At 47.3% G+C, this 12,828-nt stretch overlaps 1 protein-coding gene across 1 annotated transcript in view; it reads left to right on the forward strand.

The window, feature by feature from the left end:
• The window catches only part of VWA1 (von Willebrand factor A domain containing 1), a 46,636-nt gene that overhangs the window by 31,637 nt on the left and 2,171 nt on the right, over nt 1-12,828 (forward strand). Inside the window, exons 3-5 of the mRNA XM_081923689.1 lie at nt 5,723-6,001; nt 11,417-11,689; nt 12,514-12,783. Of these exons, the coding sequence (XP_081779815.1) occupies nt 5,723-6,001; nt 11,417-11,689; nt 12,514-12,783 (822 nt within the window). The remainder of the gene's footprint in view (nt 1-5,722; nt 6,002-11,416; nt 11,690-12,513; nt 12,784-12,828) is intronic.

Consider the following 12,828-nt stretch of genomic DNA (forward strand, 5'->3'; position numbering starts at 1 on the left):
ACCTGGATTCCACACACCCCCACACACTTGTAGCTGCTTCTTCTCAGGCTGAGTGATGTCACATTTCTTCCCCGGGGCTGTCCGTGTCTGCAGCAACAGGGCTGAGCGACCACAGACAGGAACGGTGCAATCTCTGTTCCCCTTCCTTTTATAGCAGGGGAGCCCCCTTCATCCTGAGAGCCACCTTCCCTTCTGGGCAACCTTCTGCAGTGTGGGCGAGGATGCCAGGGGTGGGTGGGGCCAGAGGCCAAAGTGGGCGGGGCAAGAAATGCAAATGTGGATTTTAAAAACATAGTAAACTAGTTTCTACACACGTGGTCCTTCGCTCCTCCTCATTCTTCAGCCAGGCAAGCGAGGGACAGGATGAGAGTTCTAGCCAGGAGAAAACACTTAAGGAAGTTGCAAAGCGTGTCTGACGAGGGGGCGTGGCCTGGGGAGAAAATGGGTGTGGCTGGCGAGGGGTGTGTGGCCTGGAGAGAGGGGCGTGGCTGGTGAGGAGCCATGGCATGGGTCAATATTAACTCAGCGGCAAGAGGGAGGGAGTCTAAAAGCCAAATAGAATGTCGAGAAGAAAATGCCCTAGAGTTCGGTTTTTTAAGAGATGCTTTGGAAACAGCTACTTCAAGGGAGAGAGAGCTGCTCACCAGCTCATAGAGGAGAAACGGCACAAGAAAGCTTTAAGACAATGAGGGTTTGAAGCAGAAAGAGCGAGGATGCTATCAGGCAATGGTGGGGAACCTCAGTTGTTGTTGTTGTTGTTTAGTCGTGTCCGACTCTTCGTGACCCCCTGGACCAGAGCACGCCAGGCACTCCTGTCTTCCACTGCATCCCGCAGTTTGGTCAAACTCATGCTGGTAGCTTCGAGAACACTGTCCAACCATCTCGTCCTCTGTCGTCCCCTTCTCCTTGTGCCCTCCATCTTTCCCAACATCAGGGTCCTTTCCAGGGAGTCTTCTCTTCTCATGAGGTGGCCAAAGTATTGGAGCCTCAGCTTCAGGATCTGTCCTTCCAGTGATCATTCAGGGCTGATTTCCTTAAGAACGGATAGATTTGATCTTCTTGCAGTCCATGGGACTCTCAAGAGTCTCCTCCAGCACCATAATCCAAAAGCATTATGCTGCTTTTGAATTATGGTGAGCCTCAGTCTGAGGGGCCAAATCCGGCCATCGGGACTCTCCCCAAGCCACACTCTTCAGTGGTCTGGCTCAGCACCCTCCTTGGGTGTTTTTGCTTAACTGGAATGCATGCTTGAACTCTGATCATGCCTCTTGCTTGTCTGGACAAAGGATAGAGAAGGGTGTGTTTAGAAACTAGCCTATTAAAAACTTATATTCATCGCTCCGTTCCCTATTGCCTCTGGCCCCATCTACCACTTCCACACTTTTCATTGCAATTCCCTGATACATCCCTTCCAACAAAAAATAAGGCGATTCCCCACCCACCCACCCACCCAAAGCATTTTTTTATTTTGATCTTTTTTGCACAAGAGCACCAAACCCACTTTAACTGAGCAACCTGCATTTATTTGCCTGTAGGCAGTTGACTCTCATCTGCAATGCAACCACAATGTGGGTGTACCCATTTTGCAGATGGGAGGACCGAGGCTAAGAGAGAGGAGAGGGACAGGGAGAATTTATGCATCGCCTACAGCTAGCTAGGAAGCCATTAAGATCCGATTTCCAAATCTCAGCTACGGAAATGAATGAAGCTTTCAACGTTCTCAAGTTTGTCAGAGGGCTTGCATCTGTCTGGACACTTTGGGCGGGGAGCGACGTGATCCTGCGCAGTTCTAGCAACCTGGCGGCCCTCTGGGGTAATGTCTGTACAGTTTCAAGGCCTGCCGAGCGTGCTGGAGAGCTTTCCGTGCCTTGGCAGGGCCTGGCTTGGGATGGGCTGGAGCCTGTCTCTGTACAGTAGCAAGCAGAAAACTGGCCGGGCCAAACACAAGGAGCTCACACGCCCCTGGCCTGCCTGGTGCCTGATTTTTATTTTTTAACTGAAGGCAAAGCAGACTTAAAGTTTCCTCCAGACCTGCAGCAAGCCCCTTCCTCCCTCTTATCGATTTCCCTCTTTCACTGACAGCCATCAACAGGCCTGCTTAGGAGCCTGGCAGCTATCGGGGGTGGGGTGAACAGAATATGTCCTTTAAGGGGCACCATAGGGCAGGAGTTTGAAGCATGAAACTCGGTCTCCATTCAGCAGAATAAGAAAGACATCCCACCTGCCACTATGGCAGGGCTGCCTTACAACGTATGGTGTAATAAACATTGCTTTGTTGTATCCAATGCTAGACCTTCCCAAAGTAGACCCATTGAAGTGAATCGGCATGCCTAACAGAGCTCCATTCATTCAAATGGGTCTACACGGAATGGAACATCCCATCGCCACCTAAAACGAGTGAGGGACCTTTTTCACCCCTGCAGATCAGGTCCTTTTCTCTCCCACCCCACCTCTTGAAGGCCGAGTGTCACTGGTGGGTGCTGGGCTGCCCACCTGTCAATCAGCTGGTGTCGCACTGATGTCAGCCGACCTTTTTGTCACATTAAAGTCTGGTTTGCTGGACTCTCCTGGTGCCGCCCTCATAACCAGGAAGGGATTTAACCTGGGGGTAAATCAAGGTCTTGCTTGGATCTACAGGGAGATGTTCATGCAATTGAATAGGAGCCAAGGATGAACATCTGGCCGTTCACTCCAGGAGTTGGGAACATCTAACCCTCCAGATGTTGCTGAGCTGCTGTTCCCCATCAGCCCCTGCTATCGAGGTCCAAGGCCAGAGGGATGCTGGGAGTTGGAGTCCAGGAACATCTGGAGGACCACTGGCTCCCCAACCCAGTGTAGTGTAGTGTAGTGGTTAAGGACGGTGGACTTGTAATCTGGTGAACCGGGTTCGATTCCCCGCTCCTCCACATGCAGCTGCTGGGTGACCTTGGGCCAGTCACACTTCTCTGAAGTCTCTCAGCCCCACTCACCTCACAGAGTGTTTGTTGTGGGGGAGGAAGGGAAAGGAGAATGTTAGCTGCTTTGAGACTCCTTCGGGTAGTGATAAAGCGGGATATCAAATCCAAACTCCTCTTCTTCTTCAAACCTATCCTAGACCCGAGACTGAAATGGCAGTGATTTAGGAGTAGCTCACAGCCCCAAGAATAGTCCCTAAAATCCAATTCTTGGGCCCAAGCTTAAGATCTGCAAACCCTGCCCCCTGGAATATCCCCAGGCGTTTATTTATTTTTATTTCATTTGTTGAATTTGCATATTGGGCATTCTCTCCCTAATAAGAAGGGAAGAGACCCACCAATTTCTTTTCTTTTTTTAAAGTAATATTTATTAAAGGTTTAAGGATTACAGAAAGAAAAAAAGAAAAAACAAAGTTAAACAAAACAAAACAATTCATTACAATAAAGGGGGGGACAGAAAACACTACTTAACAAAACAAAAACAAAAACAGAAACAATTAAAAACACATCAAATATTCCCATAACTTATCTTTCATTTACTTGTTTCATTGACCTCCTCACACCTCCCTTTTTTGTATTCTAGTTCAGTTAGCTATTTCAGCAAATCCTTTCCATCTTTCTCAGTTTTTGTCCTATAATTTGTCTTGACACAATCTAACCTTACTTTTCCCCCTTTAGCCCATTAACAATCTGTTTTTACTTAATTCTTTATAACATTTCTGCTAAAGCCATATAACTTCATTCCAACATCCTTCTAACATTCATTAATTTTACAATGTTTCTGTAAATAATCTTTAAATTTCTTCCAATCTTCTTCCACCGCCCCTTTCCCTGGTCTCGGATTCTGCCAGTCATTTCCGCCAGTTCCATGTAGTCCATCAACTTCATCTGCCATTCTTCCCGGGTGGGTAGATCTTGTGTCTTCCAGTGCTTTGCAATAAGTATTCTTGCTGCTGTTGTAGCATGCATAAAGAAAGTTCTATCCTTCTTTGGCAAGACCCGCTAATTTCTAACCTTCAAATTGCTCACACTGATGTAGATAATGTTGTCTCTGCTTCCACCTGCTGGTCTTGGAGGAGAGATGCAGAGAGCAGAAACACACTTGGGGGGGGGCATGTTTGACTCACCTTAGCCTCTCCTTTTACTTAATAAGTACTTTTAATCTAAATATAATATCAAGTTGTGGGGCTGTCTGCAGCACTAGTCCTATTCAGAGCGGACCTTCTGAAGTTCATTGCTATATCGGGGTCTGGAAATGTAATTGAATTGGTTTCTTTAATGCAGTGGATCTCCAACTTTTTTTCCTCTGGGTCACACTTTAAGAATAAAAAATTTTATTGATAAGAAATACATTGGAAAACAAAAAGAAACGACTCCCAGCAGTGCTTGATTTATAACAGAATACAACTACAGTACTTTACAATATGTAGTCGATATGGGACATCGATAAAGTATAAAGCAATTAAGTTACATAAGAACACAAATCATTCCCAAAATATAATTATAAGCAAGCCTCTTACATGTGCACTTTAGTATGTATACAAACTCAAGGAGAGGTGTGAGCTTATTTTGCTGGGTAATTTCATTTATATTAGGTCTAATTTGAGACAAACATCTCCTCATCAACAGAAGGAAACCTTTCTCTTTTCTGATCTTAATAATAGTAGTAATAAGTATAATAATTTATTAATTGCATGCCACCCACCTGGCTGTTGCCCCAGCCGGCTCCCAACAAATTATAAACCAAAGTAAAACATCAAACCTTGAAAACTTCCCTATACAGAGCTGCCTTCAGAAGTCTTCTAAAAGTCAGATAGTTGCTTATTTCCTTGATACCTGTCAGTTTGAAAATCCCTGTTCGCAACAATATATCATGGGAAACTGCAGAAGAATAGCCAATGTGTGGGTGCTGTTTCTGGTTGTAAATCCAAACAAGATTATTTTGATACTATAGTATCAGTGTAGTAACCCTGAAATGTTTAAAAGTTTCTTTGATTGTCCTTCAAATTTTCCACCACACTTTCCATCCTCTCCTTTGAGAACCACTGGTTTAATGGCACAGTTAATTGGTTGAACAAATGGTGTCTGAGAGGAGCAAGTCGGTTTTCTTTTGCCTAGTTGTCTAATCATATTATTTCAATACTCTCCTGTTGATTTTCATTTGTCACATTTTACAGCTTGTTTTGAGGCTGTTTTCTTTCCTTGTTTGCCATGAATTTCCCTTGCTTTCGCAGCCGATTCTTACATGCAATGTTTCTTTTTGTACTAAAGAAGATGCTGTACTGTACTTAATTGTGCTTCACGAAATGTAGAAACCATCTGATATTTTTGGATGTTTGCTGTTTATTTAAGATACCTTAGCCTATGTTGCAAACTGCTCAGAGTTTTGTTTAAACAGAAGCAGTGTGTAAATCGTCTAGATAGGAAAATACAGTGGTACCTCTGGTTAAGAACTTAATTCGTTCCAGAAACTGTTCTTAACCTGAAGCACCACTTTAGCTAATGGGGCTTCCTGCTGCCGCTGCGCCGCCGCTGCACGATTTCTGTTCTCATCCTGAAGCAAAGTTCTTAACCCAAGGTACTATTTCTGGATTAGCTGAGTCTGTAACCTGAAGCGTATGTAACCTGAAGCATATGTAACCCGAGGTACCACCGTAAATCATTTCATGGACATGTCTAACCCAGAGAAACTGGAATGGATATATTCACCCTTCCCTACCTAAGAAAAAACATTGATCAATGAATCACTGTGCCTTTCTCCACTCCAGGTGTCATCCAAGCCAAGCGTCTACGTGCGACTGATATCTCAACAAGCAGCTTCCGCCTTATTTGGCCCAAGTTTTTGACACGCGAGACGGGTTATTATGTCCTGGAGTATGCCCCGACCGGAGACCCCAGGCGGAAACTGACCAAGCAGCTGACAGGTGACCACACCAGCTTCCTGGTGAGCAACCTGGTGCCCCAAACCACGTATGAGGTCGCCCTCATTCCCGAGTCCAACGAGAGATACATGCCACCCCAAACCACCAGGGTCACCACCTTGGAAGGTAAGACAAAGAAGGTCTGGAGGGGGTGGGCACAATGGAAAGCCATCCTAACTGAGCCAGCGGCCAACTGAGAGGCCGAAGTTCTCTGGCCATTTTTACTGCTTGGCTCCTTGTTCTTCTGTCTATCTTCACTGTGGTCGTGCAGTGTGGCATAATGGTTAGAGCAGTGGTTCCCAACCTTTTTTTGGCCATGTCCCTCCTAAGCATCTCTAAAATCCTGATGCACCCATCCCCCCGATATATATTCTTCTTATTCAAAAAGTGAACTCCTATTCATATGGTAAAGGTAAAGGGACCCCTGACCATTAGGTCCAGACATGGCCGGCTCTGGGGTTGCGGCACTCATCTCGTTTTTTTGGCTGAGGGAGCCAATGTACAGCTTCCAAGTCATGTGGCCAGCATGACTAAGCCACTTCTGGCGAATCAGAGCAGCGCACGGAAACCCCGTTTACCTTCCCGCCAGAGCGGTACCTACTTATCTACTTGCACTTTGACGTGCTTTCGAACTGCTAGGTTGGCAGGAGCAGGGACCGAGCAACGGGAGCTCACCCCGTCGCAGGAATTCGAACTGCCAACCTTCTGATCGGCAAGTCCTAGGCTCTGTGGTTTAACCCACAGCGCCACATGGAGGGAGCCTAAAAGGCCATTAACTGTTAATAACTCATTCTTGAATTGCCCCCCTTAAAAATCAAATTGCCCCCTTGCGGGGCGTGCGCCCCACATTGGTAACCATGAGTAAGAGTGTCCAGCTAGGACCTGGGAGACTAGGGTTCTAATACCAACTCGGCCACAGAGTTTGCTGGTCACTGCCACTCGGCCTAGCCTACCTCACCTTTGTACAGTAGGCTGGTTTACACACAGAGAGAGACCCCTTTCTTTCCTCCATCCAGGCAGCTAGGCATTACCTCCTATCCCTGAACTATGAAAGGCGGTCTTTCGAAGAACAACTGCTTAAGAACTGGTCCCATGTTTGATTCCCTTCCCTTTTCCCTTCCTTGTTGGTGGTTGTTGTTGTTGTTTAGGTAGTAAGTCTGCAGGAAGGGTCTGCCTCGTTTAATTGCATGTCAGCTAGGACTGCCATATTTCAAGAAGTCAAAAATCCAGACACAGTTGCTCAGCTTTTCTGAGCGACCGTCCAAAGTCGTTCAGCTATTTTAGGGCGACCGACAGCAGCAGACGGCAGGGTGGCGAGCGGACTTATGAAATCGCCGTCTGGGAGACGACCAGGAAGCAATCGCTGCACAGCGCTTCCTCCTGGGAACAAATGGAATCCCAGACATTTGTTATTAAATTAAAAATTCTCCCTGGGCATCAATTTTGCTCCTACCCCACCCCATACATTACTGGAATTTTCCTGTTTATATGGCCACCCTATGTAAGCCAACCTGGGAGCCTTTGGGGCTGAAGAGCAGGGTTCAAATGCTCTGAATAAATGTTGTTGTTATTTAGTCGTTTAGTCGTGTCCGACTCTTCGTGACCCCATGGACCAGAGCATGCCAGGCACTCCTGTCTTCCACTGCCTCCCGCGGTTTGGTCAAACTCATGCTGGTAGATTCGAGAACACTATCCAACCATCTCGTCCTCTGTCGTCCCCTTCTCCTTGTGCCCTCCATCTTTCCCAACATCAGGGTCTTTTCCAGGGAGTCTTCTCTTCTCATGAGGTGGCCAGAGTATTGGAGCCTCAGCTTCACGATCTGTCCTTCCAGTGAGCACTCAGGGCTGATTTCCTTCAGAATGGATGTGTTTGATCTTCTTGCAGTCCATGGGACTCTCAAGAGTCTCCTCCAGCACCATAATTCAAAAGCATAAATTCTTCGGCAATCAGCCTTCTTTATGGTCCACCTCTCACTTCCATACATCACTACTGGGAAAACCATAGCTTTAACTCTGAATAAATAGTAATGAATAAAAAATTGTCAGAGTTCAAGGATACATTCTAGCCAGGTAAAAATACTCTAGTAGGGGCAAAAGAGGATCAGTGAGTGTGTGCAGTCTGGGGAGATTTTCAAGGGCTACTCAGAGAAGCCTGGTAGGACACATTTGGTTTGACATGAGGTTTCCTCCTTCCCCAAAACTAGATGGTCACATTATCTGATGGGACATAAGGGCCTTCCAATGTTCCTATGGGATTAAAAAAAATAAATCAATTCATCCTTCCCAAGATTTGCTGACCCATGCAATAGATGTGGAAGCGATTCATCATGTTTTCCTTTCATTCACTGCAATGACAGCTCCAGGATTTTAAGGGCCGAGAAATTATTACCTCTGCTTCTACCAGAATAAGCAGGTTTTCACGTCAGGCACCTAATTCTTGCCATTGGTGAAACTCCTCTCAGTAGGGAAAAAAACCCAGGAAGCAGATGGTGAGATGAGGCTTGGCACAGCTCAGTCTCCGCATTGTGTTGGAAACTGCTCTTAAGGGGGTTATTATGCGATGCTAGTGCCATTCCACTTTGGAGCAGCTCTTACACTTTGTTCGCTTATGTCACAGCTGGGATAGATAAAAGGAAGGACTTCTTCATGCAGCCAATAACCTAAGTATGGAATTTGCTGCCATGAGAGGCAGCGAAGGTCTATAACTTTTGGATGGCATTAAAAGAGGGATAGAGAAATTCACGGAGGAGGAGGAGGCTGTTGGTGGCAGCCAGCCACAATGGCTATGATCTGCCTCAACTTTCATTTATACCTAGTTTGGGAAATAAATTAATAATAATAATAAATTTATTAATCATATCCCGCTATCTGGCTGGTTTTCCCCCAGCCACTCTGGGGCAGCTACCAACATGTACAAAAACATAATTAAACATCAACATTGAAAACTTCCCGATACAGGGTTGCCTTCAGGTGTCTTCTGAAAGTTGTGTAGTTCTTAATCTCCTTGACATCTGATGGTAGGGCATTCCACAGGGAGGGCACTACTACCAAGAAGGCAACTGCTGAAAAGTTGTCACAGGAACCCCAATATCAGGAGTCCTTGCTGCTGGTTCATATTCTACAATGTCATAGATTCCCTGAGTTAGAGATCTCGCCTGTGTGAGAAGACAGGCTGTGGCAGCAGACAAGACCAATATTGGGTCCAACGGACAAGAAGGCCTTTTCTGCACATGCTGTAGAGCAGCGGTTCTCAACGTGTGGGTCCCCCAGATGTTGTTGGACTACAACTCCCATCATCCCTGACCTCTGGCCTTGCTAGCTAGGGGTGATGGGAGTTGTAGTTCAAGAACATCTGGGGACCCACAGGTTGAGAAAGGCTGCTGTAGAGGGAAGTGAAGGGCAGATGGGGCTCATCAACCTGGGAAGGGAGCCCATCTGAGAGAAGGAAGACTCAGGTTCTAAACCTCCACTGCCTTGCGAGATATCTTTGGGAGAAGAAAAGGCTAAGAGTAAACCTTACACAAATCCAGAGTGGAGTCCCTAAGATGGTTGGATGGTGCCTTGTATGATACAGTGGTACCTCGGGTTAAGTACTTACCGGTAATTTGTTCTGGAGGTCTGTACTTAACCTGAAACAGTTCTTAACCTGAAGCACCACTTTAGCTAATGGGGCCTCCCACTGCTGCTGCATGATTTCTGTTCTCATCCTGAAGCAAAGTTCTTAACCTGAGGTAATATTTCTGGGTTAGCAGAGTCTGTAACCTGAAGTGTATGCAACCTGAAGCATATGTAACCCGAGGTACCACTGTAATAATAATAATAATAATAATAATAATAATAATAATAATAATAATAATAATAATAGTAATTTATTACTTATACCTTGCCCATCTGGCCGGGCCTCCCCAACCACTCTGGGTGGCTCATTCCGCCCAGAGTGTATACCTCATTCCAGCCAAGCAGGTGGCAAACGTTACTCTGCTTTCCTTTGGTCTACATCACTGAGACTGAGGGGAAAGGCTTGTTTTCTGGGCAGCCCGGGAGCCCCTTACACTGCCCAGGCTTGCACCCTGCTGGGGTCACTAATACAGGTTTGACTTCACCCCCGGAGGCGCACTCCATTGTCTCTCGAGACAAGACAGATGCTGAGAACAATAGGCAGGGAATGGCCGAGGTTTGAGCCCTCCTTCTGTTGTTGTTGTTGATGTTTTTGTTGTTCGGAATAAAACCTTATTCAATTGATACCACAGATATGGCCATGATTGCCCTGCTCCCATCTTAACTGAGGGAGTGTGTCAGAAGTTGCCTTGCACCAGATCTGTCTGTGCCTGTCAGGCATGGAGAGTCCTCCCCTCCCTTCAATAACTTCGCAGATAGGCTTTAAAAAAGTAAAGGGACCCCTGATCATTAGGTCCAGTTGTGACCGACTCTGGGGTTGCGGCGCTCATCTCGCTTTATTGGCCGAGGGAGCCGGCGTATAGCTTCCGAGTCATGTGGCCAGCATGACTAAGCCTCTTCTGGTGAACCAGAGCAGCGCACAGAAACGCCGTTTACCTTCCCGCCAGAGCGGTACCTATTTATCTACTTGCACTTTGAGGTGCTTTCGAACTGCTAGGTTGGCAGGAGCAGGGACCGAGCAACGGGAGCTCACCCCGTCGCAGGGATTCAAACCGCCGACCTTCTGATCGGCAAGTCCTAGGCTCTGTGGTTTAACCCACAGCACCACCCGCATCCTTTTGTTGCAGCATCATGTTGCGAGCACAAATACACAGCTCTCCACAAATAGGGCAGTTGGCTAGTCTAATCCGACTTCCGACTTCCACAGCATTTTGGGCACCAAGGAGAAGTTCCTCCCTCCCTCTGACTCCTTTGCTCTTTTATACGTTCGGACCACCAAGTCCGTGGTGAGTGGGGGGGGGTCCCCCACTCTCTCAAGAGACGTCTCAACTAGCTGCTCCCTCCCTTCTGGTTCTTTGGTCATTATCTCATAACTGGGTAACTCCTCTCTTCTTTTTGTTAGGACGTTTATTAATTTTCCAATAAAAGACATCCAATTAACATATCAAATCATAATCCAATAAAAATAAAAAACTAAATTAAAAAAGTTCAAATTATCTCCAAACTTCTTTGTCTCTGGCTCTGCAATCCTCAATCGTGTGAGAAATCAGATAACCTTTCATCCGTCGAGTGCAGATTTGTTTGTGTAATGTACCTTTTCGACTGCTTTTTACCTGAATTTTGGCACGGCTGGGGTCCGGTCTTGTGGGAATCAGCCATTTCCCGCCACCAGAAATAGGAAGTCTGCGTAACTCCTAAGCTATTCAGCTTCTCTCTCTCTCTCTCTCTCTCTCTCTCTCTCTCTCTCTCTCTCTCTCTCTCTCTCTCTCTCTCTGCTTCTGAACATGCTGTGGACAAGGAGGGGGCGACTCTTTCCCCGTCAGCTCTCCATCAGCGAGAAGCTGGTCTTCATTCCCCAGTCCTTGTCTTCAGACCATTCTCTGACAGTGCCCCCTTTCCAATCTGTCTACCTTCTCTCCACAGAGCCCATCAGCCCAGCAAGAGTCCTCATCTCAGATTCCAGGCCCCACAGCATCCGGGTCAGCTGGGCCCCCACCCCGGACAGCGTGTCCGCCTATCAGGTCCTCTACGGGCCCCTGCCTGGGAACGCAGTCAAGCTGGTGGAGGTCGATGGGAGCCTCAACTCCACCATCTTGGATGACCTGACTGCCAACACCACCTACTTGGTGACTGTGTCTGCCATTTATAAATCGGGCAAAGAGAAAGCGCTGTCGGCCAAGGCATGCACGGCAGAAGGTGAGGCGGTACCCACGCCCTCCACAGGGACAAAATTTGGAGACAAGGGAGGAAGGGTAGTGCTGATGAATTAAACTGGTGGCACAGGTGCATTTTCTATAGGCTCGGAGGCCCCAAACCAAAAGGGAATGTGTCTCAAGATGCTGAAGAAATGTGGATTTTCCCCTTTCCAAAATAGCCCAACGTGTTCTGTCTAATATGTGGCCACCAAGGCCATATAACACCAGTCCTGAAAGGCCTACATTGGCTTCCAGTATGTTTCTGAGCACAATTCAAAGTGCTGGTGTTGACCTCTAAAGCCCTAAATGGCCTCGGCCCAGTATACCTGAAGGAGCATCTCCACCCCCATTGTTCGGCCCGGACACTGAGGTCCAGCTCCGAGGGCCTTCTGAAAGTTCCCTCCCTGAGAGAAGTGAGGTTACAGGGAACCAGGCAGAGGGCCTTCTCAGTAGTGGCACCCGCCCTGTGGAACGCCCTCCCATCAGATGTCAAGGAAATAAACAACTATCTGACTTTTAGAAGATATCTGAAGGCAGCCCTGTTTAGGGAAGTTTTTAATTTTTATCGTGTTTTTAATATTCTGTTGGGAGCCGCCCACAGTGACTGGGGAAACCCAGCCAGATGGGTGGGATATAAATAAATTATTAATAATTGTTGTTGTTGTTGGTATTGACAGATCTGCTTGTCCCACGGCAAAATGGGTGTGGTTCATGAGAAGGGGTGGAGCTTTGGGAACCAGGCTGCCAATAGCATATAGTTATTTCTGTTGACATTTGCTGATAGAAATCCACTGTCTTTATGCTCTCTTTCTTCCTGCTGAGCAGAGAACTCCAGGATAAAGCACCTGCGCTTCGAAGACTTGAGCCCCACCACCGTGAAGGCCTCGTGGGAGCCTGCCGACGGCAGCGTCCTGGGCTACCGGGTGAGGTGCCGGCGGCAGGCCGGCTCTTCGACCCTCCTCAGCGTCTCTCCGCAGATCCACAGCGTGCTGCTATCGGACCTGGCGGAGGGCAGCACCAACAAAGTGTGCGTCAAGCCTGTGTACAGGAACCAGCAAGGGAAAGGCGTGTGCCGGATGGTCCACAAGCAGCCGGGTAAGCTGTGGGGAGACTGCGAAGCCCTCCAACGTAGATGGCCTT

Source organism: Podarcis melisellensis (genome assembly GCF_964234715.1).
Source record: "Podarcis melisellensis genome assembly, chromosome: 8".
NCBI lineage: Eukaryota > Metazoa > Chordata > Lepidosauria > Squamata > Lacertidae > Podarcis > Podarcis melisellensis.